We start from the raw sequence: 27,475 nt of genomic DNA, 5'->3' as shown, positions 1-27,475 counted from the left end.
AATGAAGATTCATTTTGTAGTTACATACATTTCAATAGCACGAATGGCCTTTTTTTGGAGCGGGCTTTCCTTCTTCTCGAAGAAGAGAAAATCATTGAAATTAATCAAGCCACCATCTGTCAAAGTTTATAAGGAGTGTAACGAAAACTTGAGTGATTTTGGATGAAAATGGTACCAGTCGAAAGTCAAAAATAAAAAAATTAAATTAAAATACCTTTTATTTCAAACCTTACGTTTGCCAAACAGGTCTATGTCACTGATGGAACAAGTTCCAAGTTGGTTGTCACGCCATTCGTTTAGAATTCTCAAGTCTTAAGAAATGACAACGCGGCAACAAGCACGAAGTTTGTTTAACCTTTGACATTTGCCACGAAAATCTGCCAATCAATATAGATTCTTTTCCAAACACATACCTACAATAAGCTTTAACTTGAAATTTTGCTTTTTACCTTCCAAAATTGGACATGCCTTCATTATTTTTAGTTCAACTTATCCATATTTGAGGGATAAAAAGTTTAGATGATATTTACTCTACCAGGAATGTAACTAACTGAGCGCGCAATATAATTAATGATGGAGAGAATTTTCAATTCTGCAAGACATGTAGCTTAGAGAAATGCTTATAAAATCGTAATTTTTTACTTACAGAATCTTTTGTGAGGTTAGGAAATTACAGAACAGTTTCGGCGAACTTATTTATTCGAAACGCGAATTTATTAATGTACCAATTGGTTTTTTTAATGTACCGAGAAAGGATATTCTTGATACCATCAGTCATTTTCGAATTGCTCGTTATACCACTACTATAAAAATATGTAGACAGCAATATTACCAATAAAGTTTATATTTTTAAGATTTATGGATTTAAAAAACCTATATTCTGTCTTTAATTGATGTGCCTCATCTCATTTTACATATAAAAACAATGTTTCCAAGTGAACAAGGTAATTTTTAACTGTATAATTGACTTCAACGAAAACTTCACATCACTTACCTTACCCCTTTGGCGGGAAATATAATCGCATCCTTCTCTTCGCTGAAAACCAGAATGTCAGGTCAATGAAACGACAACACCCTGAAACGGGAAAGACCTAGGCATTTATTTCTAACCAAATACAAAAATAAAACGTACATTCTATATCTGACAAACTCAAGTAGGTACATTAGATAGATCACGACGACGTTAAGCAGACGCCTTCCCTAATCCATATCGTCGGTGGACTCTCCCTCCCCCAGCGTAAATCTCGGCTGCTCCTCTTTCTTCTTGGCGTTCTTCCTTTTCCTTCGATTAATGACGCCGTCCTCTTCGTCCATCATCCGCACGATCAGCATCTGGTCGGAGGTGTCCAGGGGAGCAACGGATATGTCCCTGACCGCTCTGAACTTGCCGCAGTTGTTCAGATGCTCGTTTTCCAAGCGGAAGAAGTTCCAGATGAACCTCCTGGGACAATAAATAAGTTAGCCTTTCAACCATTAGTGGTCGTAGGTCTGATTTATGGTTTTTATTACGATAAAAGTAGTATTACTAGATAAAAAAGCGTCCCTCTTTGTGTATCATAAATTAAAATCTAAATCAACTTCCGAAACCAAAAATTTATTAACCGTCATACTATTAAGGACCATCCTGTATCCTACATTTTCTTCGGTAGAAAAAAAAGTCGATTCCAATAAAGAAACTCCAGTTGAGAGATTTCTATAAGTGTCTCCGAACAATAATGGTTATATTCGTTGAGAATTCTATTGCGTCAAATGTCAAGTGTGGCGGTTTGATTGTGCCGAAAGGCAAACAAACCAACATACGGATATTGTTTGTTAAATGTCAGCGTACGAGTATATTAAGCCGTTGGATCTCGAGGGTTCCGTAGGTGGTAGCAAAGCTCTGATCGTAATAATAAATAATACAGTAGGTACAAATTACCGAAAATAAAAGGGCTGTTTAGGGTTTTCATAAAGATAAGGAAATAATGTGATTAATTTGAGTTTGTAGAGTAAAATTGCAGACAAACATCCCTAATTTTTGATATATTAGAATTTAATCAGAGCATAAAGAGTTTAGGTTTTATACAAAACAAAATTGAACCTGCCCTAATCTAACTTTGTTATATTGTAGGTACAAAGAAAATCCTTTACCTGACTTAATCTAACTTAGGTTAGGTCAGGCTAAGTTTCCCTTTGTATTAGATAAAAGACAATTTTAGGTAAGGTCAGATTTTTCATTTCACTTGTAAAAATGTACAATTCCAAAAAGTTAGATTTTGGGAATATAAAATTGTTTAAGAGCTTACCGAAATACTTCAAGAGGGGCCAACACTGTTACCATGGAATTTTCCAAGGCGTAACCCATCTCAGTCATCGATATCAGAAAGGCCCAACCAAATCTCAGAATGAAATCTTCAATTATGGCGAAGTAATAAAACCACTGCAAAAAGTTTTACAATTACGCTTTGTCTGTAATGTGAATAGCGAAATTGTTGAAAGTAAGTTGAAAAATATTGGAATTCCAAAAAATGTCAGTTGACATTGACGGATTGATACTATAGATCAGGGCGGATCTGTTTTAAGGTGGATATGAGAGGGGGCAAGCAATTTTTTTCTGGATTACCTTCAGCACAACTCACATAATAAAAGTCTAGATCCCTAGATCTGGGCGAGGTCCGGAACATTTTCAAAATTGCAAAAATGTTTAAAAAATTTAAAAAAATATCTATTTTATTACTGATATCTTGGAACCTATACATTTTGAAAGAATATTGAAGAGGAAGAAAAGTTTTAGAATTGAATTTTGCACAATACACTGTAAATTAAAAATGTTTAAATTTATTACCGATGTTGCAAAATAGCAATAGTTGATGAAAAGAATGCAAAATAATCAAGTTTTCTTGGATAATTTTTTAAAAATATTTTAATTGCTTCGAGGGCATTCTAATTTTGGCAAAAAAAACTTTAGAGTATAATAAAACATCACACTAAATATCAATAAAATCGGTTCCATAGTTTTCGCAAAATATTTTTTTTTTAAATTTTGAAAAAAAAATTCGAATTTTCAAAATATTGCACAGCCTCAAATAAAGCATCTAGATACTTGAAAATTTTTTCACATAGAAAACACCGCTCAACCTTTCAACCGGTTTTTGAAAAATTGAAATCGGTTGATAAGAACGGCCACAATAAATTTCTAAAGTTGACACTCTTTTTTTTATTTTTAAACAATTAGATTACATTTATCAATTTGCTATTTATTTTTTTTTAAATTATAAAATTTTTTAAACATTTTTCTACTGAAGGTATTAGCTTACCCCTTCTTACATCCAAGAACTTAGATATTTCGACAGATCGGCCCTGATCTACTGAGCAAACCAGAATATCCAATTTCCTTCTCAAATACAAGAGATGTACCAATTCTTGCAACACTCAGTATTTTATAAATGTTTATCATTTATGGATTTGTAACTTTAACTTGTTTTGGTTCAAACATACCAAAGAAAAAGTATTAATATATGTGAGTGCAATAATATACCCGCGTGTAAAAAGTATTTGTTCTCGTTCACGTGAAAATTGAAGATAAGCATTTCCATTTTATATTCACCCTTTGTGCTATTTCAAGCACAAATAACCCTTCAAATGTCACGGTCAATCAGACACAAACTTTTACTTAATAAAAAAATGTTCCTATTGAATGAGAACGAGAATATTTTCCGAATATCAAAACCAAAAAGGTCATTTTGTGAAAAAAAGTCCGTGGACCTTTCGAAAGGGAACTGAAATATTTTTCCGCTGGACTACCTGATTTCCTGGAAGATGGTCAAAGAAAAAATTCTTTTACCCTTCAATTTTGTGACTGATTTCAAATGATCAAATGCAAATTCTATGTTTCAGGCAGCCAAACCATTTTCTATCAGAAAATCGCATACATTTCTGTCTGTTCGAACGGGAAGCGCAAATTGCGGATACTAAAATATTTAGAGCATCATTAACGCGTGATTACCGTTGAGGAGTATACGATTTCTTCTCGGAGGAACTTGTTATCTCCAGCTTTGGCATCGAAAAGCCCCCAATCCAGCTTGATGTCCCACGTGTATGCGTAGCACGAACTTATCAACGAGGCGCATATCCATAAATAGAAAAACGGATTTTCGTCGGCTTCGGAACCATCTGAAAAAAAGGCCGTGTATCAAACGTTATGTCTGTTATTATCGGGATTTATGGCATTAGGGCGCCGAAGTTTTTGTAAATCTTAGGGATTTTTGACCCCGTGAGGAATGAGAATACCAGAAGATAAATAAATGTGTATCTTGATATTGCTTGTAACAAATTACATGGCCATTCGTTTACGAATATATACAGGGTGATTAAAAAAACCGCTGACAGACTTCTAGGGTAAGTAATACATGAAAAATTAAGACGAAAAGTCTTAATAAACCTTAACGAGATACAGGGCGTCAAAGTTTCCGTAAAATTAAAGCGTAAAAATGACAAAAATAAGCTTTTAATCTAGTTTACTTAACTCACTTGTACACATTGACATTAGTGACAGGCGATGTTTAATTTTATTTTGAATAGCACAAGCCTACTATGCGAAACTAAAATGAATGAAAATAAAATTGGATTTACAAATTTTCTACAAAGGTGTTTCTCTTAAAAATGGTTGCTTTAATCCAAATTTTGCAAGAGACCAATTCGATAGACAATTGAACACTTTACACGAAAGTAGTGCCCTTTTGACAAAATTAACAGTGGCGTAGAAAATATATTTAAAAAAGTGTCACGTTGACCCCGTCTCTACGACACTGCTGCTCATAAAATTTTGAGCAGTTCATCAAACATTGGTCTTAAGGTGATAACTACGCATAGCAAATTTGAAATAGAAATGTTCAGGCATTTTAGAATTATAGCTGACAATGTTTAATTTTACAGAAACAGAATTCTTTGAATAAAAACGCCATACCTCATCAGTAGACTCTGTTACATAGCACGTAGAAACCATAAAGAATTTTTTTTCATTATTTTTTTAATACAACAGCGATTTCTATTGAGTTCGAAACAGGTCTTTCAAGCATATTAAAAATATATTGGTTAACAAAGAATAAAACTCACCAAAATTATATGCAACTGATTTTCTTTCTCGTCTAGGGTAGGAGAAAAAAGTTGAAGAATACGCGCGCGGGTAACCTGTGTATAACACAACTGCACTGGGCAACTGGGCAATAAATCTCAGTTGTTGACAAGTAGTTGACGAATTGCCTAGCAGTGCAGTGCAGTAATGCGGAATTTGGTGTGATTCAGGTAATTTTAATTTATTATAGGCACCTTTTATTAATCATTCATATTACAATTGCGAAAGGGAGAAATAAGACGGATATTTTGTTTACTAATATCATTACAACATGGCATTTTGGAGACCTTTTGAAACGGAACAAAACGAAATATACCATCAATGTAATAAAATTGTTTGAGGACATATATAATTAAAATATGTTGTTGGCCATATGAACATGTAACATATATATTATATTCTACACATTATATACAAATTATTATAATTTTTTACCTTTAGTAGAAAATTTTTTTAGGGACGCCTATGAAACTCATTAATTTTATTGCTAGGCGTTTTTATACATGTTCAACTGACTTCAGTAAGACTATACCATAAGTGGCGAACAAATTGATTTTGGCGTTTTTTGTGACGTAAAACGTTAATAATAATAATAATTATTATTACAATACGCCATTAAAAACCCTTGAGCTTTTCATGATTACGCACCTAATACAAAATTTCTTTAAAATATAAAACTTTATTCATAACTATTGGTTATACTGCTCCATTTTTATATAAATAGGCAACTAGTAAAATTACAACCCCACTTTTAAAAACATCCTTTATAATAAGGGACTAAAGTACATCTTTTCGTTTTCATTTTTTGATTAGTTTTTGAAACAGAAACGCCCTGTATCTCGTTAAGAAGGCATTTGCGACCTTATGTTTATTAAAATTTTTCGTCTTAACTTTTCATGTATTATCTACCCTAGAAGTCTGTCAGCGGTTTTTTGAATCATCCTGTATAATTATAAAATACAAATATTAAAATTCAGTTAATATTCTAATATTAATATTAATTAATTAAATATAATTAATATTAATAGTAATTAATAATATTCTTATCGTAATTATTCAATTTAAAGTATTATCAAAACTTATTTTAATACTTTTGTTGTTATATTTCTACAATGGTACTTTATTGTAGCAGGTGGTAAAAAAAAAAAACTTTGCGGCAACTTTATCGATTTCACCTGGGAAGGGTTCAAAGTCAAGGTCTGTTGCACGCCTACATACGCCAGAGGTCTTAACGAGATTGTTTTTCCATGTAATTGCGGCTACCTGGTAAATGACTATCAATTAAAAATACTGTAGGTATTGATCATTGAATTTCATCGACGTTAATACAGATTTTCCAGAGTACCTACACGTATCTATTACATAAAAATAACATTCTTGTAGACTGGAGGAATAGTTATATGAATTGAATTTAAAATGAAATATTGGGGGCCTATAATATCTTCATCAGAAATAGTTACTGTTCATAAAAGAAAAGGTTATTCATATGCCCCATGTTAAAAACCTGCAATAGATACATAATTATTATCGTTAAAAAGTTTTATTTTATTTATTTAAAAACTGGAAAATTTACTAAATGTTTCACAATAATAGTTGTTTACATTTTTTCCGTAGGACAAGTCTGCCGCGTGCACACGTGGTATACATTAGAATCAGATGTGTAGCGTTGTTGTCGTGTTATTATGAAACTCCCCAATATTAATATTCGCTGTATTTTGAAACCTGTTATTCTTACGCCCTTGTAATATACAACTTTTTTTGTTCATTCATAATTACTCTATCTCACGCTGAAGTAATGGCAGTGAAACTTCTTACACCCTGCATATAAGAGAAGAGGTTACCTTCCACAGGTTCTACACCGTGACAAACACGTATTTGGATTCAGATTTCGTGGTAAAAAAAAGCATGCGAATCTTCAGAATATACTTTGCTTCAACTGATATGAGAGATTTGTACCTAAAGTTTTCTGTTCTGAAAGAATAGACGCCTGCGGTTGTTTCTTTTATTCTCTTTCTAATTACCCGGTAAAGTTTCGAATTCTACAGAAAATATTTTATAATTAATTCTATAGATCTGAGGGGAACAGGCAGTCAATCTCAATACATCACTTGCGATAGCTTACTACATTTTCCCTTAACTGAACCATGTTTCGGTTAAAATTAAAAAACATAATTCAAAAGGGAGTCTTGTTGTGAGGAACAAAAATTGTTTTTGCCAGAATCAGGATGAAACAGATTTAATTGTTTTTAATATTAAGGAATCGGTAGTGTAGCGTTAGGAAAACGTGTTTGGGAATTTTTAAAGTTATGCAAATGTTCGGTCGTAACCGCTGAGCGCAGGGCTTGTCCGATCGGACAGCATTGACCGACTTAAAATTCTATCCGTGGAAAGTATTTAATAAGCGTTTCTCTTCTGTAATTGTAGAAAATTAGTAATTTTCAAGTCCATGCTTCGAGTTGCAGTACTACAGGGAAACTAATCACTTCATCCCTTGCCGTAAGGAAATGAGCCTCGTGTTCCACTTAGCGCTTGCGACTTATGACATTTTATCTTATAATGAAAATCTAAACTTACTAATTAATCTAAAGCTGCGTGATTGCGGTCGATTAATCACCATTTTCTGCTTATAAATATAAAAACGAACTGATAACTCCTACGAGTTTGCAATATTTAGGTATTTAATAAATCCATATAAGCTTGGCCATCGTTGGCCAAGTTGTTTGAATTTGCTTTCAGTTAGTGGCTGTTATCACTGCCCTCATACAAATGTACTGTAAGCCCTTTGTGTTAGCAGCTAAAAGCAAAAATGTTTCAGCTTGTTATGAAGCATTACCAGTGAGAATTTAAGGTTATTTTTACTTGATAATTGGAACTTCTATTACTCGAATTTCTTGATAACTCTCTATAATGATACGCCTATGGAATCGCATTCCGTACAAGCCTTACACGTCGCTCGGAACTACATGTCCCTTTTGAACGATAACTTTACTTGTTTGTGATATTTTAAGATCGCCAAAATCAGGGTAATACAAAAGAAAAAATGACTCGCTTACTGTCATAAACTTTGTTCAGCGTCGAGAACACTACCACGAAGAAGGAGGTGGCGTACTTGCAAGCGTTGACAACGTGCGGGAAAGCTTCCTTGGTGTCTCTGTACCTCCTCATGCACTGCGCGAACCTGAACCAGGGCGGAAGGCAAGCCATGAACGCTCTGATCCACATGTGATTGGCAACGCAGTAATTGGCATCTGTCGAAACGGGCATTTTTAATATTATCCTGTGACACTGCCAGCGAATACAAACCTACACCAACGGACCAACTCGGATTGGTGAAGTAGAAGCACACGAAATACTGCAGGTCCGTGAACAGCGTCACCAGACTGTTTAGCTGGTCGGCCACCCAGAAATCTGCGAAGGAAACATAGAAAAATGGCGCCATAAGAGCTTTCCCCTAGAACAAACAGACCTAGGTTTTAGATAAACACAGTCCCTCTACGGAACTGTTGATAGGCATCGTGGTCTGAGTATTTTTTACTTAATTTTAAGCCCATAAAAAAAACCTTATTCGCCCGGACTATTAGTTGAGTTTTATTATTATATCGTGATCATTTAAATATTACAAACCATTACTCTAAGAGCCCAAAATCTTGCTTCGTGCCTAAACGTCTTGGTTGGATTTAAAACGAACAGCATCATGACAATCATCAACACCAACGGATTGATGTAAGCTGGGATACTTAGTTGATCGCTGTACAAGAAGGATAGGACGGAAATGCACCACACCACCCCGAAGACAGCACCCATTTCAATTATGTGTTGCTCGGAGAGGTGATTCCTGGGGTCCATTTCGAAGATCAGCACGTGGTTGACGCCCGATGACCTCCAACCGTATATGTTGATTCCCCACAGTAAAAGGAATTCTACTATAAGGAATGGACCTCTGTACAGCCTCGTCACTATGCGCCAGTCATCGCGTCGTTTGTGAAAAACTCCTAAAAAAAATGATAATCCAAAGTTTACTTATCACCTAGCAAACAAGAGTGTAACTATTAAAGCTTTTCTTACCCGATAAAATTACGGAAATTATAAGAATGATCAAGGCTCCCGAGAAAAGTCCAACTTTGAAAGTTGTCCACGGGCTTTGATGTTCACCTAGGGGCGGCACCCTTAACCTTTTCATAGCCCTTTGCCGATCTCCGCCTTCGAGTTCTTGGGTGACCGTCGATTCGGTCTCTCGAATCAAGCGGTCAATGTCTTTGTTGTTGTAAAAATGCGAGCTTTCCACGTGTTCTATCCGCCATATTGCACCGTAATCCATTGAAAGCAACTACAAATATTTATAACGATTGTATGCAGACGTAAATGCGATCCAAACATTGATTGATTGCGCAATTTCGGTTACTTTAGTATAATTTAAAGAAAATTGATTTGAAATGGATCAATAATAACTAAGATGAGGAAGAGGAAATGTTGGTGGATTTTTTGGTTCGTTGCGAAGGTATGTTAAAGAAAAAGTAAAAAACCAGCTAATGTCTCAATACTCTGAGCTATCCGAGACTGTCTTTTGTCGAATGCGGTCGACACTGCGACACTTCAATTTCTCAAAAACCATTTTAAAGGTTGAGCGGTCTTTTCTATGTGAAAAAATGTTCAAGTATAGATGCTTTATTTAAGGCTGTGCAACATTTTGAAAATTCGAAAAATTTTTCAATTCTTTTTTCAAAAAACTATTTTGCGAAAACTATAGAACCGATTTTAATGAAATTTAGTGTGTCGTTTTATTATACTCTAAAGTTTTTTTTACCAAAATTAGAATGCTCTCGGAGCAATTAAAATTATCCGAAAGAAAAGATTTTGCAATTACTGCTATTTTGCAACATCGGCAATAAATCTAAACATTTTTAACTTACGATATATATTGTGAAGAATTCAGTTCTAAAACTTTATTTCCTCTTCAATATTCTTCCAAAATGCATAGGTTCCAAGATATAAGTAACAAACTCAGATAAAATAGGTATTTTTTAAAATAACATTTTTGCAATTTTGAAAATGTTCCGGACCTCGCCCAGATCTAGGGATCTACACTTTTATTATGCGAGTTGTACTGAAGGTAATCCTGAAAAAAGATCCGCCCTGGTCTATTAATAAGGATGACACCCTAAACGTCGAACTTTTCGGTTCCTTACTCTGTGTAGCTAGCTTTTTGTTCCAATTTTAACCAATATAGATTAACTTTCCTTTCTTTTCGCCTCATCTCTAGTCTTTATGACTTGTTTGGTTTTTATGGCTTCCATTTAAATATTTTTCTTTAACTTAATAGTTTAAAATTCTTCTTATTTTGCTGAGGGTCGTTTTATTTTATCATTTTATGACTTAAAGTTAAATAAAAGAGTTTGATAATTTGCGTAAGGTTACTATTTCTGTTTTTATTTATTATTTTTGCTGATTCTATTTAAAACAATATAATAGACAGGTATTTCCGCAAAACTTGTTCTAGCCTAAGCTTACTTACCTTGTCGTGTTTCTTTAAGATTTTTCTAAACCCCGTGAAATTCAAATTCTGATAATTTTGGAGCAGAATAAGGCTCAAGTAAAATTCACTAAAAGCCAATTTGATTTCTTGCATTTTTCTTGCAGGGACGGTCTTCTTGCGTAAAATATTATTTTTGATAGATCTGCTTTTTCCAGTGAAGTGGACATCCCTAGTCTCGCTCAGCTCGCTTTTTAAGCTTGCGTATTTTCTTGTTGCTTCAGCTAACTTTTCTGAAATTACAAGAAGACATAACAAAATGCCTTTCCAGGAAAATCATGATTATCTAAAGTTATTAGGTATTTAGTCACAAATTTATAATATCTAACAAATTCTGGCACTGCACATATTAAAATGTTTATAAAAATTCTTTAGTTTAAAGTTGCAATGACAATTTTGCAGCCAGTTTAAAAATAACTGCTTCTAACATGATTTTTCCGTATACGTATTTTAAAACTACCCATAAAAAGATTTGTCATTTTCACTGACATAACTTGCGCAATATTTACAATTTATTGCTACCTTCGCTCTCTTAGTGACCTGATATAAAATTAAAAATTAATGGTCTAGCAGCGATACTAGTGGGGCTACTTAAAACATAAGCCCATACCTGAATAGAAAGTATTTATCTTAGCCAGCTCTTTATCACAGTAAGAGAAGAATTGTTCATCGAACTTAGCGAAATACCTGCTGAGGATTTCAGGCTCTACGACCTCCGCAGAGGGTGCCTGTTCGACGGCGGCGTAGAGCATGGATTTCATTTCCTAAAACCAAATTGAAATAGAATATTTTCAAACACGTCGGCCAAAATAACTTACTTCATAATTTATGTACTGTTTTCTCCACTCGGGAGTAATATGGGCCGATAAATGCTCTGCGAACTTCATCGCGTTGATCTAAATGCTACTAGTTAACAATTTAAAAACCATTATGTGTTTTGAGAGGCCAGTTGTGTCGATCCCACGTCGAGACGTCAAAAGGCGACTGACGTCGGGACGCTGCTTGGTCGTTTAAGCATGCGTCGGCTTCTGTTGGCTTGAGCTTATCAACCAGAACCAGGGACATTTCGAGAAAATGCAGGTTCTGGTATTCAGTCATTTGGATAGGGATAAAAATTACTTTACGTGCAACTTAATAAAGAATTTGGCAGCTATCAAATATGACCATGATAACTTTAATACATGGCATTAGCCATGAATTTTGTTTATAGTTTATTCTTGACTCACATAATCCGCACCAGGCACGAGTACAAGAGTATGTTTGAAGAGACAAATTAACGAACCAATTATTTTTGACATCCGGTAAGATAAGTTTACATGGTCCATGGTTACATATATAACCCTATTTTTTGTTAACATAACCTAAGTATTGTAAAGATTTCTCTTAAATATGCAATCTTTTAAAATAATGTCTCTTACAAATTTTGTTTGCAAGGTAAATAAAGCAATTTTTCAATTTCAGTTAGTTGACTGCACACTTTTTTAGTACTCTGTTAAGGTTAGACCAATTGTCGTGACCGATGAAAATGTCCTGAACAAAATTAGTGATAATGTTTTTAGACCAAGGAAACACCCGGGTGTTATGAACCCCAAAACGGTAACACTTCCAGAAGAATTTGTTAAAGCAATAGCATGTGTTACAGAAGGTAGGATTTATAGTACTTTCCGGTAATTGTAATGGTCTAAATATTTTTTTAATTTACAGATTATCCTATCAAAACACTGCACGTAAATAGCCAAAAGTTAAGTAGACATTTAAAAGGTAGAGTGCCTCCCATGGAGAAGGAAGAAATTAAAAATAAAACTCAAGAAATGCATGCTAAAGTTTTATCAAAGTTCGAAGGCATAATCATCGAAAACGAGGAGGACGAGAAGAGGTTTCAACAAATGGTTCAAAATAAAGTAAATAATATTTTAAGAGAAAAAATTTACAACTGGAAACCTATTAACTATGATGCTTATAATTCCCTTTTATATTTACTGGTTAGAGCACCGCCCGAGTACGCAGTTTTAATAAAAATATTTGGTGAAATTTCTTCCAGGGATCCTGAATTTAAGCCTAAGAGCCTTTTCGATTTTGGATCTGGTGTCGGTACAGCATCATGGTAAGATTTTTATCCCTCTTTTAACGTACAGTTCACCATCAGAATCAGAAGTACGTTTAATATCAATTTTAGGGCCGCTCAGATGTATTGGAAGAATCACATCTTTGAATATTTTAATGTCGATTCATCTCGAGATATGAATGATCTAGCCCTAATATTACTACAAGGTGGCAGAGGCACGGGCAATCTTCCTAAAGGCACGTTTTATCGACAGTTCCTACCCGCTTCTAAGGTACGATATAAAATAAAATGTTCTGAAATGCCTCCGCAGCATTTCGCTGACATTCACTGTAGATTAACAACTTATCAGTAAGTTGCCATACTATTTGCTTTTCAGGTAACATACGATTTGGTAACGTGTGCCTATTCGTTACTTGAACTGCCTTCGCTCGAGGCCAGGCTCCAAACTCTTGTAAACTTGTGGAATAAGACGGAGAGGTATCTCGTAATTGTAGAGCAAGGGACTAACGCAGGTTTTAAAGTAACTTTCTGTAGTAACGATTAAAAAAGAAGAAGTACGTAACGTGTAACGATTTCAGGTTATCAACGAAATACGAGACTTTATACTTCAAGTGCAAGACGGATCGAACAAAGGTCACGTCTTCAGTCCGGTAAGTTATTAATCTCACGAAATGCACTACTGAAAGTAAACGCTCAATTTTAGTGCCCCCACGACGAAACATGCCCAAGATTTCTGCTGGACGACGGAACGCCGTGTAATTTTGAAGTAAGATATTTCACGTTGCCCGTTGGCCAAATATCCCAGTCCAAAACCGAGCTTTATTCGTACGTGGTGCTTAAGAAGGGTAAGTGACTCGAGGATGAATTTCCTTTTTGTATTTTGTAATATTTTGAGGTATGCGAGGGGAAAACGATCTCCGGTGGCCGAGGATCGTCAGACCTACCCTCGTCAGATCGAAACATACCATTTGCCGGGTGTGTACGGCTAAAGGAAACCTCAGTGAAGTCATATTTACGGCTTCGAAACACGGAAAGTAAGTATATTTTCGAGCAATATGCAATATTTATCCATTCATGCAATAATAATAGTAAAATATTTATTTGTACCTATAAACAGTATATTTTTTTTATAAAGCTTCGACCAGTTTTCTCCTAGTTTCATTTTTTCGATTTTTGAAAATTGGCGGGAGTGGTAGTAAAAAAACTGTCAACCGAACCAAAGCTTATTCATTCTCTTTAGTTTTAAATTCTTTTCTAGGTAACTGAAAATATTAGAAAAGTCTTTTTAAATAAGCTTTAAATACACGTTTTTCTTTTCAAACTGAAAAAATTATTAATAATTTCACGTTTTCCTGCTTTTTCTTGATTCACCGAGAAGAAAAATATATGAGAATTAAAAATCATTTCAAACAAGAATTACAGGTTGAATCTTTCCTGCCAATTAGACAGCAGTGGTGAGGCATTTCAGGAATCGGCTGATAAATTCGCGATATTTTATAATTTTTTTTGTACTCTTTGAATCTAGTTCAAATATACCTGAAAGTTTACGAAGCTGAATTGTCTTTTTCCCCTTTAAAGAACATCACGAAAAAAAGTTTTTTTTTTGATTTTATAAAGCAGGACACTCCTTTAATCGATCAGCTCCAGTAGAAAGTGTTTTTATTTGCGATTTTTTAATGTTTAGTGTTTTATTTGCTTCTTTTCAGGATAACGTACCACTGCGCTAGGTCGTCGAAATGGGGCGATCTCCTTCCAGTAACAGTCGATTTCCAAACTTTTAGTGAAAACGATGGTACTGATGAAGAAAGTAATAGTAGTGATACCGCTATTAGTAATAATGAAAAAACCGTTTGTAGTAATAGTGAAGTCGTTGGTGGTGGCATTGAGGCACCTCCAAGTAAAGACTGTGTAAAAACACCTGGCGATTATACTTAAAATATAGCTATTTTCATTTGGATCGTTTAATTTGTTAACCCAAGCCCGTGTAATTTTTTGGACAAAGTTCCGAAATGAACGTTAATAATATGCCGCCATTTCTTCCACACACTTTATTGTCTTCTAGGTTTTTTGTTGAAATATTTTATTTGTAACACCAGTAACAGGCAGGTTGTTAATAGACTCATGAGCAGCGCATACAAATTCGGATCCCGTTTTATTATCCAAAGTAAAGTTTAAGGAATCGACGTTGTAGCGGTGATGTACTGGAGAGTCTAGTAACGATGTTGCACTTACGTCACGCGTCTTTTTCATACTCGACTTACATCAGTACCGCCTGTACGCGACTCAAGAAACGGCTCTTTTTTTAACGAGGAAACGTCACTCCTTGTATACACTCCATAGTTTGATCATTGAATAAAATTTCTCAAATATTTTTACAGAAATGGAGTGAGAGAACATGAAAAATTTTTCCGAAATCCCTGTTCAGCTTTCAATATAAAAAAATGATCGTTTTCTTCTCATAATGCTGACCGTTTCGAAACATAATGTATGTTTTTTGCATATTTTCTTAATAAATATCTGCGTTTAACAATAATCGATAATGAAAAAGAGAATTGAAAGGTAAGTTCATGCAGTAGCAATTCGCGGGTTTTAATTTCATTTCAATATATTGCGAGAATCACATAATTTAAATATAAGGAGCAGGAAAATAGAAACGGTTTTTATTTTTGGCAATTATCGCAATAATTTTGACTACTTACTTTTCTATTTTCTGTTTTCCTTATAAAATACCAAGCGATTAACAATCTTCTATGCTATATAAATAATGATAATCACTGTTATTTAACACATTCATTGTTGCAGAATAATGTCCTACGTATGTAATCACAAAAATATTTTGTGAGTTTGAGTTATGTTGTTTAATTTTGTTCTATCCCAAGAATATCTAAAATTCTTGGGTAATTATTTACTTTAGTGGCACCACCTCCAATTTTCACAAAATTTTGTCTATCCCTCTATTTTCGATGGTGCTGAACACGAAACTGCAGTTTTTTTTGTACGGTCGAACCTAGTTTTTGAGAAAAAATTATTTCAAAATTCTAACCTGGATATTTCAGATAACACTACGTAGAACTCTGTATATTTTATGCAGCTTTTCAGAACATCTGTTATGAACAATTAACACTGTTCACGAAACACATTTTCGTAAATTTCAAAAAGATTGTATTTAATAAATACAAATTTTGTAGTTTGAATCCGGCAAAGCTATCTCCCAGTAGCAGTAGTATAGGTATGCTCCAAGGTAAATTTAAAAACTATACAGCAAATTTAGACAGCACAAGAAAGTCAGCATCTCCACAAGCATTTCTGTACTGTAAGACAATTAATTGTCCACAAGCTGGAACTGCTTTTTAGAGCTTCATATATTTCACCCCAATTAATGTTTACCAATGAATAATATTCATTCTCTAATTTAAATAATTAATAAATAAATAAGGCAAATTATAATATTTCTCTCACAAAACAAGAAAATACAAAGGACAAAAATACACAGAATTGACGAGTTCTATTTCTAGATTAAGATAAATGAGGTTATGTAATAATGTTTCCTCCAACTTGGAATCGAACACCTGATTCGACTGTGTTCTATGTTCTGTTCTGGTATAAAGATTAGCTTTGTTGTTAAAGATTAGCATTAGGAAGAGTTTCAACAATGGAAACAATGAATTTTGAACTTTATGTATGGATTATATTGGAATGCGCATGCGTCTAAATTGTTGGAAACTGTTTCGGATTGCTCTAGGAACAAAGCTATCGATGAATTTATTATTAGTCATACTTTTTAAAAAATTTTAACATTGTGTAAAATTATGTTAAAGTAGGTATTGTACGATATTCATCAGTTATCGAAACAAATGAAAGTAAATTCCATGCAGATTAAGTTTCTATTTCTCGGGAAAAGCACAAATTTAGGATAAAGCTGGTTTCTACATCGCAATTGGTATTCCGAGCGGGTTTATCTATTTAAATATAATGCGCGCTATAAGTTTTATAATAATGACCATGAAAGCTTTCAATGCCATGATAATAATTTTGATGAGATGAGACTTTTTCGGCCCGCGACCTAAATTCGAAACAATTGTATCACTTTCTGCGATATGTAGATTTGACAAACATGCCGTGGTATAAATTCTACTACCACCTATGGACTTGCTGCATTTATTCTTATTCTGTTGAGTTGCAGGTGCAATCGTATGGTGTTCGTATACCGAGATTTTGCATAAAATGAAAATTTGTGTGAGTGTATCTATTATATTGTGAGACAGTGCATGTAAAAAGAACTGAATACTTTTTTAGGTGTTAATATTCCTGGCTGTTTTCTTTGGAACTATTTGGTGTAGCTATTTACCAAAAAAGTAAGTAACACACAACTACAAAATGGTTTGTTGTATATCTACTATAAATCGTTCTTAACATATCTTTATACCTACTTAATCTGAAGAAATGTTTGTAATCATACATTCCAATATAATAAATCAAAGTAAACGCTGTCATTTATTTTGAACGATCATTATTTAAGTAGCTTCTAAAATAATGGCTACCTACATTTCGAAATGTATATAACTATATTAATTTCGTTGAAGTATTATTTCAGTTAGACAAGGAGAAGGCATTGGTGGAATCTGGAAAAGTAACGTAGAATGGAAAGCACAATGGGTCAAAGAGTGGCACATAAGAAAGGTAAGAGGTAGTTCTTACAGTTTATCCACATTTTACTGGCAAATTTGGTGATTTTTTTGTTCTAATGATTGTAACGTTCGTCATTTGACTTGACTCACTGGAAACAATACTTGTCTCAGTTCATAAGCACTTAAAATTCTAAGAAAAACATATCGGAACAGGCAGATTGGGCTTATCCAATCAGGAAGATAGTTCGAGCTGTTGCGGAACTAGATCATTAGACTGTCCAACAGCATTGGGCACTTGATTTTCCCTCAGCATCGTCGTACGGGAGCACGTGGTCCCGAATGGAAAGTGTGGTGAATTTTCGAAATAAACTATCCGACTGCATTTTATTTGTAGTAGTGTTGTGTCATTCAATTATATTCTTTTTGTTTCCTTCTAAAAATCAAAGGTGATCAATATCATTGATTATTTCAGATATATGTGCCGGTGTGGCGAAAAATATGGACGCCTGTGGACGTCAGAGAATGGATCCCTATCCCAAGTCCACCACCGCCACATTAGACAGAGTTGCTCCAAGTCTCAACATACTGGGCAGTATTACTGTATACAATTGTACGTTGTATGCCCTCCTGTCAACTCTGAACAAGTGATAACGTAGCTAATTGTTTGTTAGATAAGATATTTATTTCAGATAATATTTATTTTTCGTTTTTCGTTGGTTGTTATTTATTTTTGTATGAATGTTTTTCCTGTTATAAAAATTTTGTAATAAAATTTTTAGAATTTTCGTACTAATGCGTAATAAACTTAACACTTGTAAATTTTTTTATGATTTATTTTTATTAACGGAGTAAAACTAAGGATGGGCAATCAAAAGAACCTACCAAAACCACTTACGGTACCTTGTTCAATAAGATTTTTTTAGATTTGTTTTTTAGACCGCGTTTCAATGTTTTCTGGTGTCAAAATGAGTCTTATGTTATTGTTAGTAACGTTTCGAATCATGAAAGCCACCATCAGTGTAATTCCTCTTCAAAAATGTAATACTAATCCCATAATCAGATTTATTTATAAAAAAAGGTCGCTATAGTGATAATTAATATCTATTATATACTGTTTAGTTAGGTATATTAATATAAAAATTAAATATACTGTACTAATGTACTAATGGTCACGAGATGAACTTCCTGTGGTAACTTTCTCTACACTTAATAGGTTCAATGAAAGCGATAATTGAATTAAAGGAATTTTCAGATAAGGGAAACGAGGATATTGAATATAAGCGTCGAATCTCTTATGCCGCGAATATGTTAAGTCGTCTAGACAACTTTTCACTTTTGGGTGATCAGTTTGTAGAAAGTGAAAATACTTTCTTTAGTCTAATGAGTCACATGTATAGGAGACGGAGTATAAATAATCAATAAACAAACTCAGTTCTATAAATTTGAAATATATGAACATCTATTGAAAAGTAGTTAAAAATGTCGACGACATTACGTTTTGCAAAAAGTAAATTTTTCTTACACAGGCTTTGCTGCTCCATTTTTTAAATTTGCATAAATAATAACATAGTTAATAAATCAGTAATTTTGGATTTTTAAAGACAAATATGAATTCAAAATGCTGAACGAAAAAATCATTTTTTTTGGCTTTTGAATAATCACAAACATAAAAAACATAAGAAAAAAAGAAGTTGAATAGTTTCTTCGCAGTGAAATTTTTACCAAAAAACTTCTGAATTTTTTCTAATTTTAAAAGTTCGTAAAAATAAAAAAGGGGAATACTTTTTCCAAAATTTCTCTAACTAGAGCAGGTGTGATAATTTCCAATATCCCAGTTGTACATCCTTTATCAAAATATGTACATCTTTTTAAACTTTGTAAAATCAATTCAAAGCATTTAGGAAAATATCAAAAACATATTTGGATTCTGGGTTTAACTCTGCATCTCCCTATCTATAAGGTTTTAAATAAAACTACCAGTCAACAATTTTCAATTATTTACACAGAAAACAAAATTATTAACAAAATAAAATAACTTCTTATTCGAACTACAATCTCTAGTTCACAAAAACTGTTATGCTACACTACATTAGAGTCAGTCGAGGATACGCTTCATGCAATAAAATTACCTAGTAGCTAATATATACAAAAGGTACGTGGTTAACGGTTCACTGAGGAAACACTACGAAGATGGGAACGACCAGTTATTAGATCGTTGCGCCTGCCGCTGTGGGACAGACTCCTTTGGATTTGGAGCTGCTGTGACATATTGCACTTTACTCTCACCCAACTGGTGATCTTTACGATCCCAGCCGTGTTCTTTGTGGTGGTCATCGTGATGGTCTGGAGTAGGGAACCATTCCTGGATGATCACCGGTCTCCAGATCAGTTTCCACCCCGGTACCCAGATTTCTTTCCAGTCTGGTACCCAGATCTGTTTCCACGCTTCTTTCCATTCTAACTTTTTGTCGGGTAGCCAGATTTGTTTCTTCTCGGTCCTCCAGATTTGCTTCCAAGCTTCCTTCCACTCTAATTTCTTATCGGTGACCCAGATTTGTTTCTTCTCCGTCCTCCAGATTTGTTTCCATGCCTCTTTCCATACTAGTTTCTTATCAGCTACCCATATTTGCTTTTTCTCAGTCCTCCAGATTTGTTTCCACGCCTCTTTCCATTCGAGTTTCTTGTCAGCGACCCATACCTGTTTCTTAGCTGGTTTCCAGTACTTCTTCCATATGGGCTTCCAAACTAGTTTCTTTTTCCATAAGTCGTGAGCTATATACTCGGCGCCTTCATGATCTTTGCCTAAGTAGTGAGACCCGTGGATACCTTCTTTAACCCATATGGGTATCCACGCCTTTTTCCAAGCTGGTACTTGGATTTCCTTCCAAGCAGGCACTTGAATTTCCTTCCAAACGGGTTTCCAGATTTTTTTCCAGTCAGGGACTTGGATTTCCTTCCAAGCAGGTACTTGGATTGGTTTCCACACTGGTTTCCATATCTTCTTCCAATCCGGTACTTGTATCTCTTTCCAGGCAGGTACCTGGATGGGTTTCCATACTGGCTTCCAGATTTTCTTCCAGTCAGGGACCTGGATTTCTTTCCAGCCTGGTTTTTTGGTGTCGACCCATATCGGCTTCCAGATTTTCTTCCAGTGGGGCTTCCAAATCTGTTTCTTTCCTGGTTTCCATATCTTCTTCCATCCCTTCTTCCAGATCACCTTCTTCTTCCAGAAGCCTGGATCGTGGTGATCGTGATGGTCGTGGTGATCGTGGTGATCGTGGTGGTCGTGGTGATCGTGGTGATTGTCGTGGTGTTCGGTTATGTGCTGGACATCGTAGACGTGCTCTACCGATGGTGCAGGCGCGGGGTAGTCGTATCCTACCCTCTTCTGGGCGACCCTTGAAAAGCAATCACGGTTCTATTTATGTTAACAGTGCGGTGCAAAGAGACTTACTGCTGCTGTGTTCCTTCTAAAGGCGTTTGGTTAACCGGCTCGACGGCTTTGCCGCTTGTCCACGAAATATGTAGAATTACCCAAAGGGTAACCTAAAAAAACATTAAAGTAATCAAAATATTTTAAAAAATTATTGATTTGACAGAGTAAGGTATTAAAAAAATTGTCCATTGAATGGTTAGGTAAAACCATGTACTAGATCAGGGCGGATCTGTTTTGAGGTGGATGTGAGAGGGGGCAAGCAATTTTTTTTCTGGATTACCTTCAGTACAACACACATAATAAAAATGTAGATCCCTAGATCTGGCGAGGTCCGGAATATTTTCAAAATTGCAAATATGTTTAAAAATTTAAAAAATACCTATTTTTTTTACTTATATCTTGGAACTTATGCATTTTGGAAAATATTGAAGAGAAGAAACAGTTTTAGAATTGAATTTTGCACAACATACTGTAAGTTATAAATGTTTAAATTTATTGCTGTTGTTGCAAAATAGCAATAATTGATGAAATAAAGGCAAATATAAATATAAAAATAAGTTTTATGGATAATTCATTTTAAATGTTTTAATTGCTCCGAGGGCATTCTAATTTTGGTAAAAAAAACTTCATAGTGTAATAAAACAACACATCAAATTTCATTAAAATCGGTTGGATAATTTTCGCAAAATAATTTTTTTCAATTTTCAGTTTTGCACAGCCTCGAATAATCTAGATTAGGGTGGCCCAAAAAAAACGATAAATTTTTTTTCGTGTCTCTTGTGAAAATATGTTAGTTTATCATGTTTTAAGAGCCCCCTCAAAAAATCAGCTCAAAAAAAATTTTTTTAGGGGTCGCTCAAGATTTTTAAAAATTTCCAAAATCGTCAAAAATTTAATTTTTTTAATGTTTTTAGTTATGAGTGACCTTTACAAATTAAAATATCGATTTGAAATTTTCAGAATCGAGATTTTTTTTAACCTAAAAAATGATAAAATAACTAGAAAAAATTTTTAATTTTTGACTAATTTCCAAAGAAATTAAAAATCTTGAGTGACTTCTTAAAAAATTTTTTAGAGCTGATTTTTTGAGGGGGCTCTTAAAACATGAAAATTTAACATATTTTCACAAGACACGAAAAAAAAAGAATATTTTTTTTGGGCCACCCTAATCTAGATACCTACTTGAAAATTTTTTCACATAGAAAAGACCGCTCAACTTTTCAAATGGTTTTTGAAAAATTGAAAACGGTTGATTAAGACGGCCATAATAAATTTTTAAAGTTAACACTCTTTTTTTATTTTTAAACAATTAGAGATTACATTTATCAATTTGCAATTTGTTTTTTTTTTCAAAAATTATAATTTCAAAGTAAAATTCTGTTTATTGGTTCTCGTTATTGTTTACCGTTAATTTATAAACAATTTAGCAATAATCTTTGATCCAGTGGCTTCGTTTTTCCGAGTTTAAGCTGGAAAAAGTTTTAATATCCATAAGTTATCGACAACATAGATAAATCTGCGGAAAAGCTGTCGCTCGCACGCCCGAAAAGTGACTCAAAACACGAAGAGTGAGGGAGGGGGGCTTTTCAAGTATCTAGATGCTTTATTTGAAGCTGTGCAAAATTTTGAAAATTCGAAAATTTTTTTTTTCAAAATTTTTTTAAAAAAATTATTTTGTGAAAACTATCGTATCGATTTTAATGAAATTTGGTGTGTTGTTTTATTATACTATATTGTTTTTTTTTCCAAAATTAGAATGCCCTCGGAAAAATTAACACTTAAAAAGAACTACCAAAAAAACTTAATTTTTTTTGCCTTTTTTTTTTATCAATTATTGCTATTTTGCAACAACGGCAATAAATTAAAACATTTTTAACTTACAGTATATTATGCAAAATTCAATTCTAAAACTTTTTTCCTCTTCAATATTCTTCCAAATAAGGATCTACACTTTTATTATGTGGGTTGTACTGAAGATATTCCAGCAAAAATTAGCTTGCCCCCTCTTACATCCAAGAAGTGGGGGCAAGCCCTAGTCTATAAGTTATTATACGCCATATTTATGAAAAGACGAGTAAAAATTTTTAGGAACTAAACCGCTTTTGTGAGATAAGGATTTGTTGGTTGTATCTCTGCTATTTAAAACATTTTGAATACAAAAACATAACATTCCTAATTCTTTGCAGTATTAGGAATGTCAAGTTAAAGTGCTAGTTAGAGATGTTTTAAAATCTTATGAGCTTTGACCTTCATATGCGCAGAAACATAATTCCGACCGTCGCCTAAATTATTCTACATCCTAAAAACATTGCACCTATTATTCACAGTCTCTCTCGAGCTCTAGCGTAAACAAGCCTTTGATCCGATTACAAATATCATAATAAAATGCCCTATTCTTTATTATTTTAATTTAAACAATAAAAATATATATAACGAACGTTGGCCAGTTGACTTTATTGATGCACGAGCGCCTTAGCTCATTTCTAGTTGACGTGGTCTAATTCTGAGTCAATGTTTTCACAACGTGCTTATTAGAAGAATTATGGGGATACGCCACACCTTTCGCGCATTTCGCGGCTCATGAGATATTAAAAGATCTCTACGCAACGAAGTTTTCTCTGTCCAAAAGGAAAAGCGAAAAAAAAACTAATATGCAATCACGCGAAATGTCGTGGATAATTAAATCCGTAAATGGAATCAATTACAAACACAACCGAATTAATTTTATTAAGCTCACCGCGCCACGTTTGCCAAGTAGTTAATTGCATGACCATGGTATTAATGATGGCATAAACAATTGCCACACTGCCAAGTTCACTGCCTAGACTTTCTCCTGGTGAAGTAAACAGAGGGAATGTCGTGAATGTCTACGATTAGAGTAACTCGGATACGGGACCTAATCGAGTTAGTCATATTCCAAAATAATGCAAAACGAGTGCAATTTCTTTCTCTCAGATAGATGTTGTTTTAAGTTTTATCTTTCAAGAAAAAAAATAGGACCTTTTCACAGTGTGGATGTTATACTACAAATTATTTTATGTTGGGAAAAATCGGAAAATCTGAGAAAACATTTAAAACTTTGTATTATTAACAATGAAACACCCTGTATTAAATAACAATGCCGTCATATTTAATTTCGTGAAATTTATTCCTATGTCACATTGTTAAAAACTTTTACTAGCATAAATTTGAAATGAATTATTTATCATTTTGGTCTGCCTAGAATATATAAAGGTCGGAGAAATTGTTCATGTTTTTTTTGTACGAAGTATTTATTTGTAATCAATTATTAAATGGTTATGGCAAAAAAACTCTTTGCAGCCAGTAGTAGCTTTTAGCTGTGGGTATCGTAAAGAAAATAATTTGGTAAATACGAAAATTGTTAATTAAAGAAAGTACGCTATATTTGTAGAAAGAGAATGTTACGTTGACGTTTGTTCTTTCAGTTAAAACCAAATACATAGGTGCTAATAGAGCCGGTCTTTTTGTGTGTTTTTTATATGATTTTGTTCGAATAGGATTCAGTTCCATTCTGGTATCGAAGAACATAGCTAGACTTAATTTGATAAGGTTTTTTAGAAAACAAAAATAGAATTAACTTAAGTATAATAAAATATATCTTTTTTACAAATTTTGAAAATCTGTTTGGTTGTATTGATATATCGAACCTAAATTGAACATGAATTTCAAGATAACAAATTTAAATTTGTATAAACTTAAAAATGTACTAAACATTTATTTTTCGCTACACAAATGATGTCACATACAATTAGCATAAATTTTCTCAACGAAGAAGAAGTTTCCCAACGTTCTATTTATTGTGATTGAAAATAATTGTACAATTATGGGAAATTCGTGCCTTTATTGTTACGAAATTGAGACTTTCCTACGCCTATAAAATACATGCATACATTAATTGTATTAAAACCTTTCATATTATAAATACTAAGCTTTTAGCAGGTTATTGATAAAAAATATATGAAGGAGAATTAATAAAAAATGTATGGTGTTAATTAGAAAGTGGTATGACACTTTTCCTTTACAGAGAGCTTTGATATCTACAGAGGGGCGTGTCTTAAATATTTATATCGTTATCCAATTTATTATTCATAAAATATTCTGTACCAGTTAACTGTCAATAGAACATTTGTTAGATTCGTATTTTTTAAATAAAATTTGGTGATATGGACGACACAGTTTATTTAAAAAACAAATAAAATATAGGTTTCAAAGATTATAAATGACTTCATTACATTTTTGATTTTGTTAATATAAGAAAATGCTAAATAAAAAAGTTGTATATAAGAACTAAATTATTTTTATGATTATATTGAAGTTATTAAAAGGCGTGATATACTAAACTTATGACTCTTATAAATGGAACGCTCTGTATATTGTTTCGTATTTGAGCAGGACTATGTAATGTAGCACGTTCTAAGGCCCACATCTTTCTTATTATTAGAGATATATTTAGAGATAGATCAATCATATCTTCGAATCAAATTTTATATTTAAAAATATCATAGGCGAGTTTAGTTTGTAATGTTTTTTTAAGAGGACCCTGTAAAAAATTAGCAGCAATTAAAAAATTTTTGGTTAATATAGCTACTGTATTGTATGAAAATATCTATTAGTGGCATTTTTTTTACCTAATTGCTTCTTTTAATATCAGATATTTGTATTTGGGCAAAATTAAATTTATATCAACCCCTTGACTGATTGTTTTAGCATAATAAGTTTTTTGTTTTCCTTTTAGTGTGACAGGAATATCCAATTAAATTATATGTACAAATGTATAATAGTCGTTGGCATTATTTTGAATTTAATAGCAACAAAACACTGCTAATGAAATTGTCATTTTTGAAATACAAAGAATATGCAGAAGGCAAAGGATCATGCATACCTACGTTTTGGCTTATATTAAGCCCTCTTCAAGATCGTCTATGAAAGTTAATTTGATATTATTAAAGGAGCAATTTGTTTGTGCATTGATAACGATGCTGTGCGCTTATGGATCGTCATTTTTTAAAGTAAGGATATTGAGTTTTGCTTTTCTGTTTTTACGTCACCGTAAATAAAAGTTTATATGTTGTTTTTCTGCATCAGATAGGTAACAAAGAATAAAATATATAAACAAGTGACTAAGATGTTGGATCTGAATATACTTGTTGATTGTTAACAATGCAACTGTAAATCTCAATCGGGAAACAAAGGAAGTAACAAGAAAGGACCTAATTTAGAAAAAGATGTACGTTATAAGAAAATACGCAGTCCAAATGGATTAGGTATCACAAAAGTAGCTTCGTTTAATATCCAAATTGTATTATCAATCAAAACATGCTGAAAATAAATAAGTATAATGATTAAATGTGTCTAGTTTCTATTTATTTAAGCGGTAAAGCAACTATATTTTTTAACCACAAGTAATGAAACAAAATAGTATTGTTTGACAGGTTCCTTGTACTTAAAAACATTTAGAAAATAAATGCTAGCATCAATCCACTCTTCCAACACCACTATTTTGCTTCATTATCACTGCCGTAAAAAATAGTCCAAATTAATGACAAATCAGGATATTTCACCCCCGCAATCATCACAACACACTCTATAATCCTGGAAGCGAAGCACAAAATAATAATTTAAAAAAAATTCACTAACCACCAGGCTCCTGTGGACCCTCATGCTTTTGGGAGCCACCGGGATAAATTTTGGAGTTCTTCGCCGGGGAAAAACTATTAACTCATGGTTTTTGGATGTCGATCACGTTGTTATATAGGTTCGCCATATTCAGCAGAGCAAGGTGGGGCCCACCACTTTCCCCAACACCCTCGTGGTGCAAGGCCAAGGCGCAAGGCTACGGTCAGCCGGAGGAAAGTGGCCAGCGGGTCCTGCGGATGGATATTCCGATCTGTTTCACGGCGCGGAGCAATATGCGAAAACGTAGGAAAATATCATAAACTGTCTTGTTTTGAATACAAAACCTCCAACACTTGTTAGAAAGTAGGTACATTGATTGTTATACAGGGTGTTCACGTTTTTTGTAGCAGGACTTTCACAACTTGTACTAAAAGTCCTTTAAAAAAAAAAGTTCATGTAAACATATATGTATAGATGCGTTGTTTTCGATTTACAGAGTGTTCAAGTTTAAAATATAGTACGCCACTTCTTTTTGGTAAGTTTGAAATTTTTCTCAGATTTAGCTATCAAAAATACAACTTTTCTGTTATTTACTTTTTTTCCTATCTCGCTTTGTTTAGACAGAAATAAAACTTTTTGTTTCACACAGTTTATTGTAACATAAAAAAAATAAACAACACGGTATGGAAAAACAACTTATTGTATAAATAGAGCTCAAAGGAGCTGTTCGAAATGCCCGGGCATTTCTATTGGGCAGGATGTAAGGTCCCAACAAAAAATTATTGGCAACTCAAAAACAGACATATTCACGACACACTTTGTAACAAGTAAATAAATAAATTAAGCAAATCTCGAACCTATTCATGAAAATGTTTTATTTCTGACTAAACAAAGCGAGATAGGAAAAAAATTAAATAGCAAAGAAAGTTGTATTTTTGATATCTGTATCTGAGAAAAATTTCAAACTTACCAAAAAGCAGTGGCGTACCATATTTTTTTCTGTTTTTATCAAGCTGGTATCTTGTTGTGACGCCACTGGAGAAAATAGAACAAATTAAATTATGTG

At 33.4% G+C, this 27,475-nt stretch overlaps 3 protein-coding genes and 1 pseudogene across 3 annotated transcripts; 2 read left to right on the top strand and 2 right to left on the bottom strand.

Moving 5' to 3' along the window:
• Nucleotides 1-1,200: 1,200 nt before the first annotated feature.
• On the bottom strand, nt 1,201-11,530 carry LOC108907614 (xenotropic and polytropic retrovirus receptor 1). Its single transcript, XM_018711356.2, has 10 exons — nt 11,462-11,530; nt 11,254-11,407; nt 10,626-10,876; nt 9,179-9,440; nt 8,738-9,105; nt 8,417-8,564; nt 8,167-8,361; nt 3,986-4,152; nt 2,286-2,419; nt 1,201-1,441 (listed from the first exon to the last, which is right to left on the bottom strand). The coding sequence occupies exons 1-10, from the start codon at nt 11,528-11,530 to the stop codon at nt 1,201-1,203; spliced, it is 1,989 nt and encodes a 662-aa protein (XP_018566872.1).
• A 456-nt stretch (nt 11,531-11,986) lies between these two features.
• Nucleotides 11,987-14,663, top strand: LOC108907615 (methyltransferase-like protein 17, mitochondrial). The gene is made up of 9 exons (XM_018711357.1): nt 11,987-12,077; nt 12,129-12,288; nt 12,348-12,747; nt 12,820-12,979; nt 13,085-13,228; nt 13,287-13,358; nt 13,412-13,553; nt 13,604-13,742; nt 14,415-14,663. The coding sequence occupies exons 1-9, from the start codon at nt 12,033-12,035 to the stop codon at nt 14,641-14,643; spliced, it is 1,491 nt and encodes a 496-aa protein (XP_018566873.1). The 5' UTR covers nt 11,987-12,032; the 3' UTR covers nt 14,644-14,663.
• A 2,269-nt stretch (nt 14,664-16,932) lies between these two features.
• Nucleotides 16,933-17,979, top strand: LOC108907606. Its single transcript, XM_018711349.1, has 4 exons — nt 16,933-16,944; nt 17,005-17,063; nt 17,292-17,388; nt 17,809-17,979. The coding sequence occupies exons 1-4, from the start codon at nt 16,933-16,935 to the stop codon at nt 17,893-17,895; spliced, it is 255 nt and encodes an 84-aa protein (XP_018566865.1). The 3' UTR covers nt 17,896-17,979.
• A 1,539-nt stretch (nt 17,980-19,518) lies between these two features.
• LOC108907605 lies at nt 19,519-26,497 on the bottom strand (annotated as a pseudogene).
• Between the last annotated feature and the right edge of the window lie 978 nt (nt 26,498-27,475).

Source organism: Anoplophora glabripennis, unplaced genomic scaffold, assembly GCF_000390285.2.
Source record: "Anoplophora glabripennis isolate ALB-LARVAE unplaced genomic scaffold, Agla_2.0 scaffold51, whole genome shotgun sequence".
NCBI lineage: Eukaryota > Metazoa > Arthropoda > Insecta > Coleoptera > Cerambycidae > Anoplophora > Anoplophora glabripennis.
Note: the sequence above shows the minus strand (reverse complement) of the source record. Positions and strands in the feature narration are given on the sequence as shown.

What these genes read in the sequence shown, in the direction of transcription:
- LOC108907614 (XM_018711356.2), bottom strand. Translation starts at nt 11,530, where the DNA reads ATGAAGTTCGCAGAGCATTTATCGGCCCATATTACTCCCGAGTGGAGA. An exon ending in TCTTAAAGAAACACGACAAG is followed by an intron (nt 9,441 to 10,625) that starts GTAAGTAAGCTT and finishes AAATATTTGTAG; the next exon opens with TTGCTTTCAATGGATTACGG. An exon ending in TTTGGGCTCTTAGAGTAATG is followed by an intron (nt 8,565 to 8,737) that starts GTTTGTAATATT and finishes TGTTTGTTCTAG; the next exon opens with GGGAAAGCTCTTATGGCGCC.
- LOC108907615 (XM_018711357.1), top strand. Translation starts at nt 12,033, where the DNA reads ATGCAATCTTTTAAAATAATGTCTCTTACAAATTTTGTTTGCAAG. An exon ending in AGTTCCTACCCGCTTCTAAG is followed by an intron (nt 12,980 to 13,084) that starts GTACGATATAAA and finishes TTTGCTTTTCAG; the next exon opens with GTAACATACGATTTGGTAAC. An exon ending in GGACTAACGCAGGTTTTAAA is followed by an intron (nt 13,229 to 13,286) that starts GTAACTTTCTGT and finishes TAACGATTTCAG; the next exon opens with GTTATCAACGAAATACGAGA.
- LOC108907606 (XM_018711349.1), top strand. An exon ending in TGTAGCTATTTACCAAAAAA is followed by an intron (nt 17,064 to 17,291) that starts GTAAGTAACACA and finishes ATTTCGTTGAAG; the next exon opens with TATTATTTCAGTTAGACAAG. An exon ending in AAGAGTGGCACATAAGAAAG is followed by an intron (nt 17,389 to 17,808) that starts GTAAGAGGTAGT and finishes TGATTATTTCAG; the next exon opens with ATATATGTGCCGGTGTGGCG.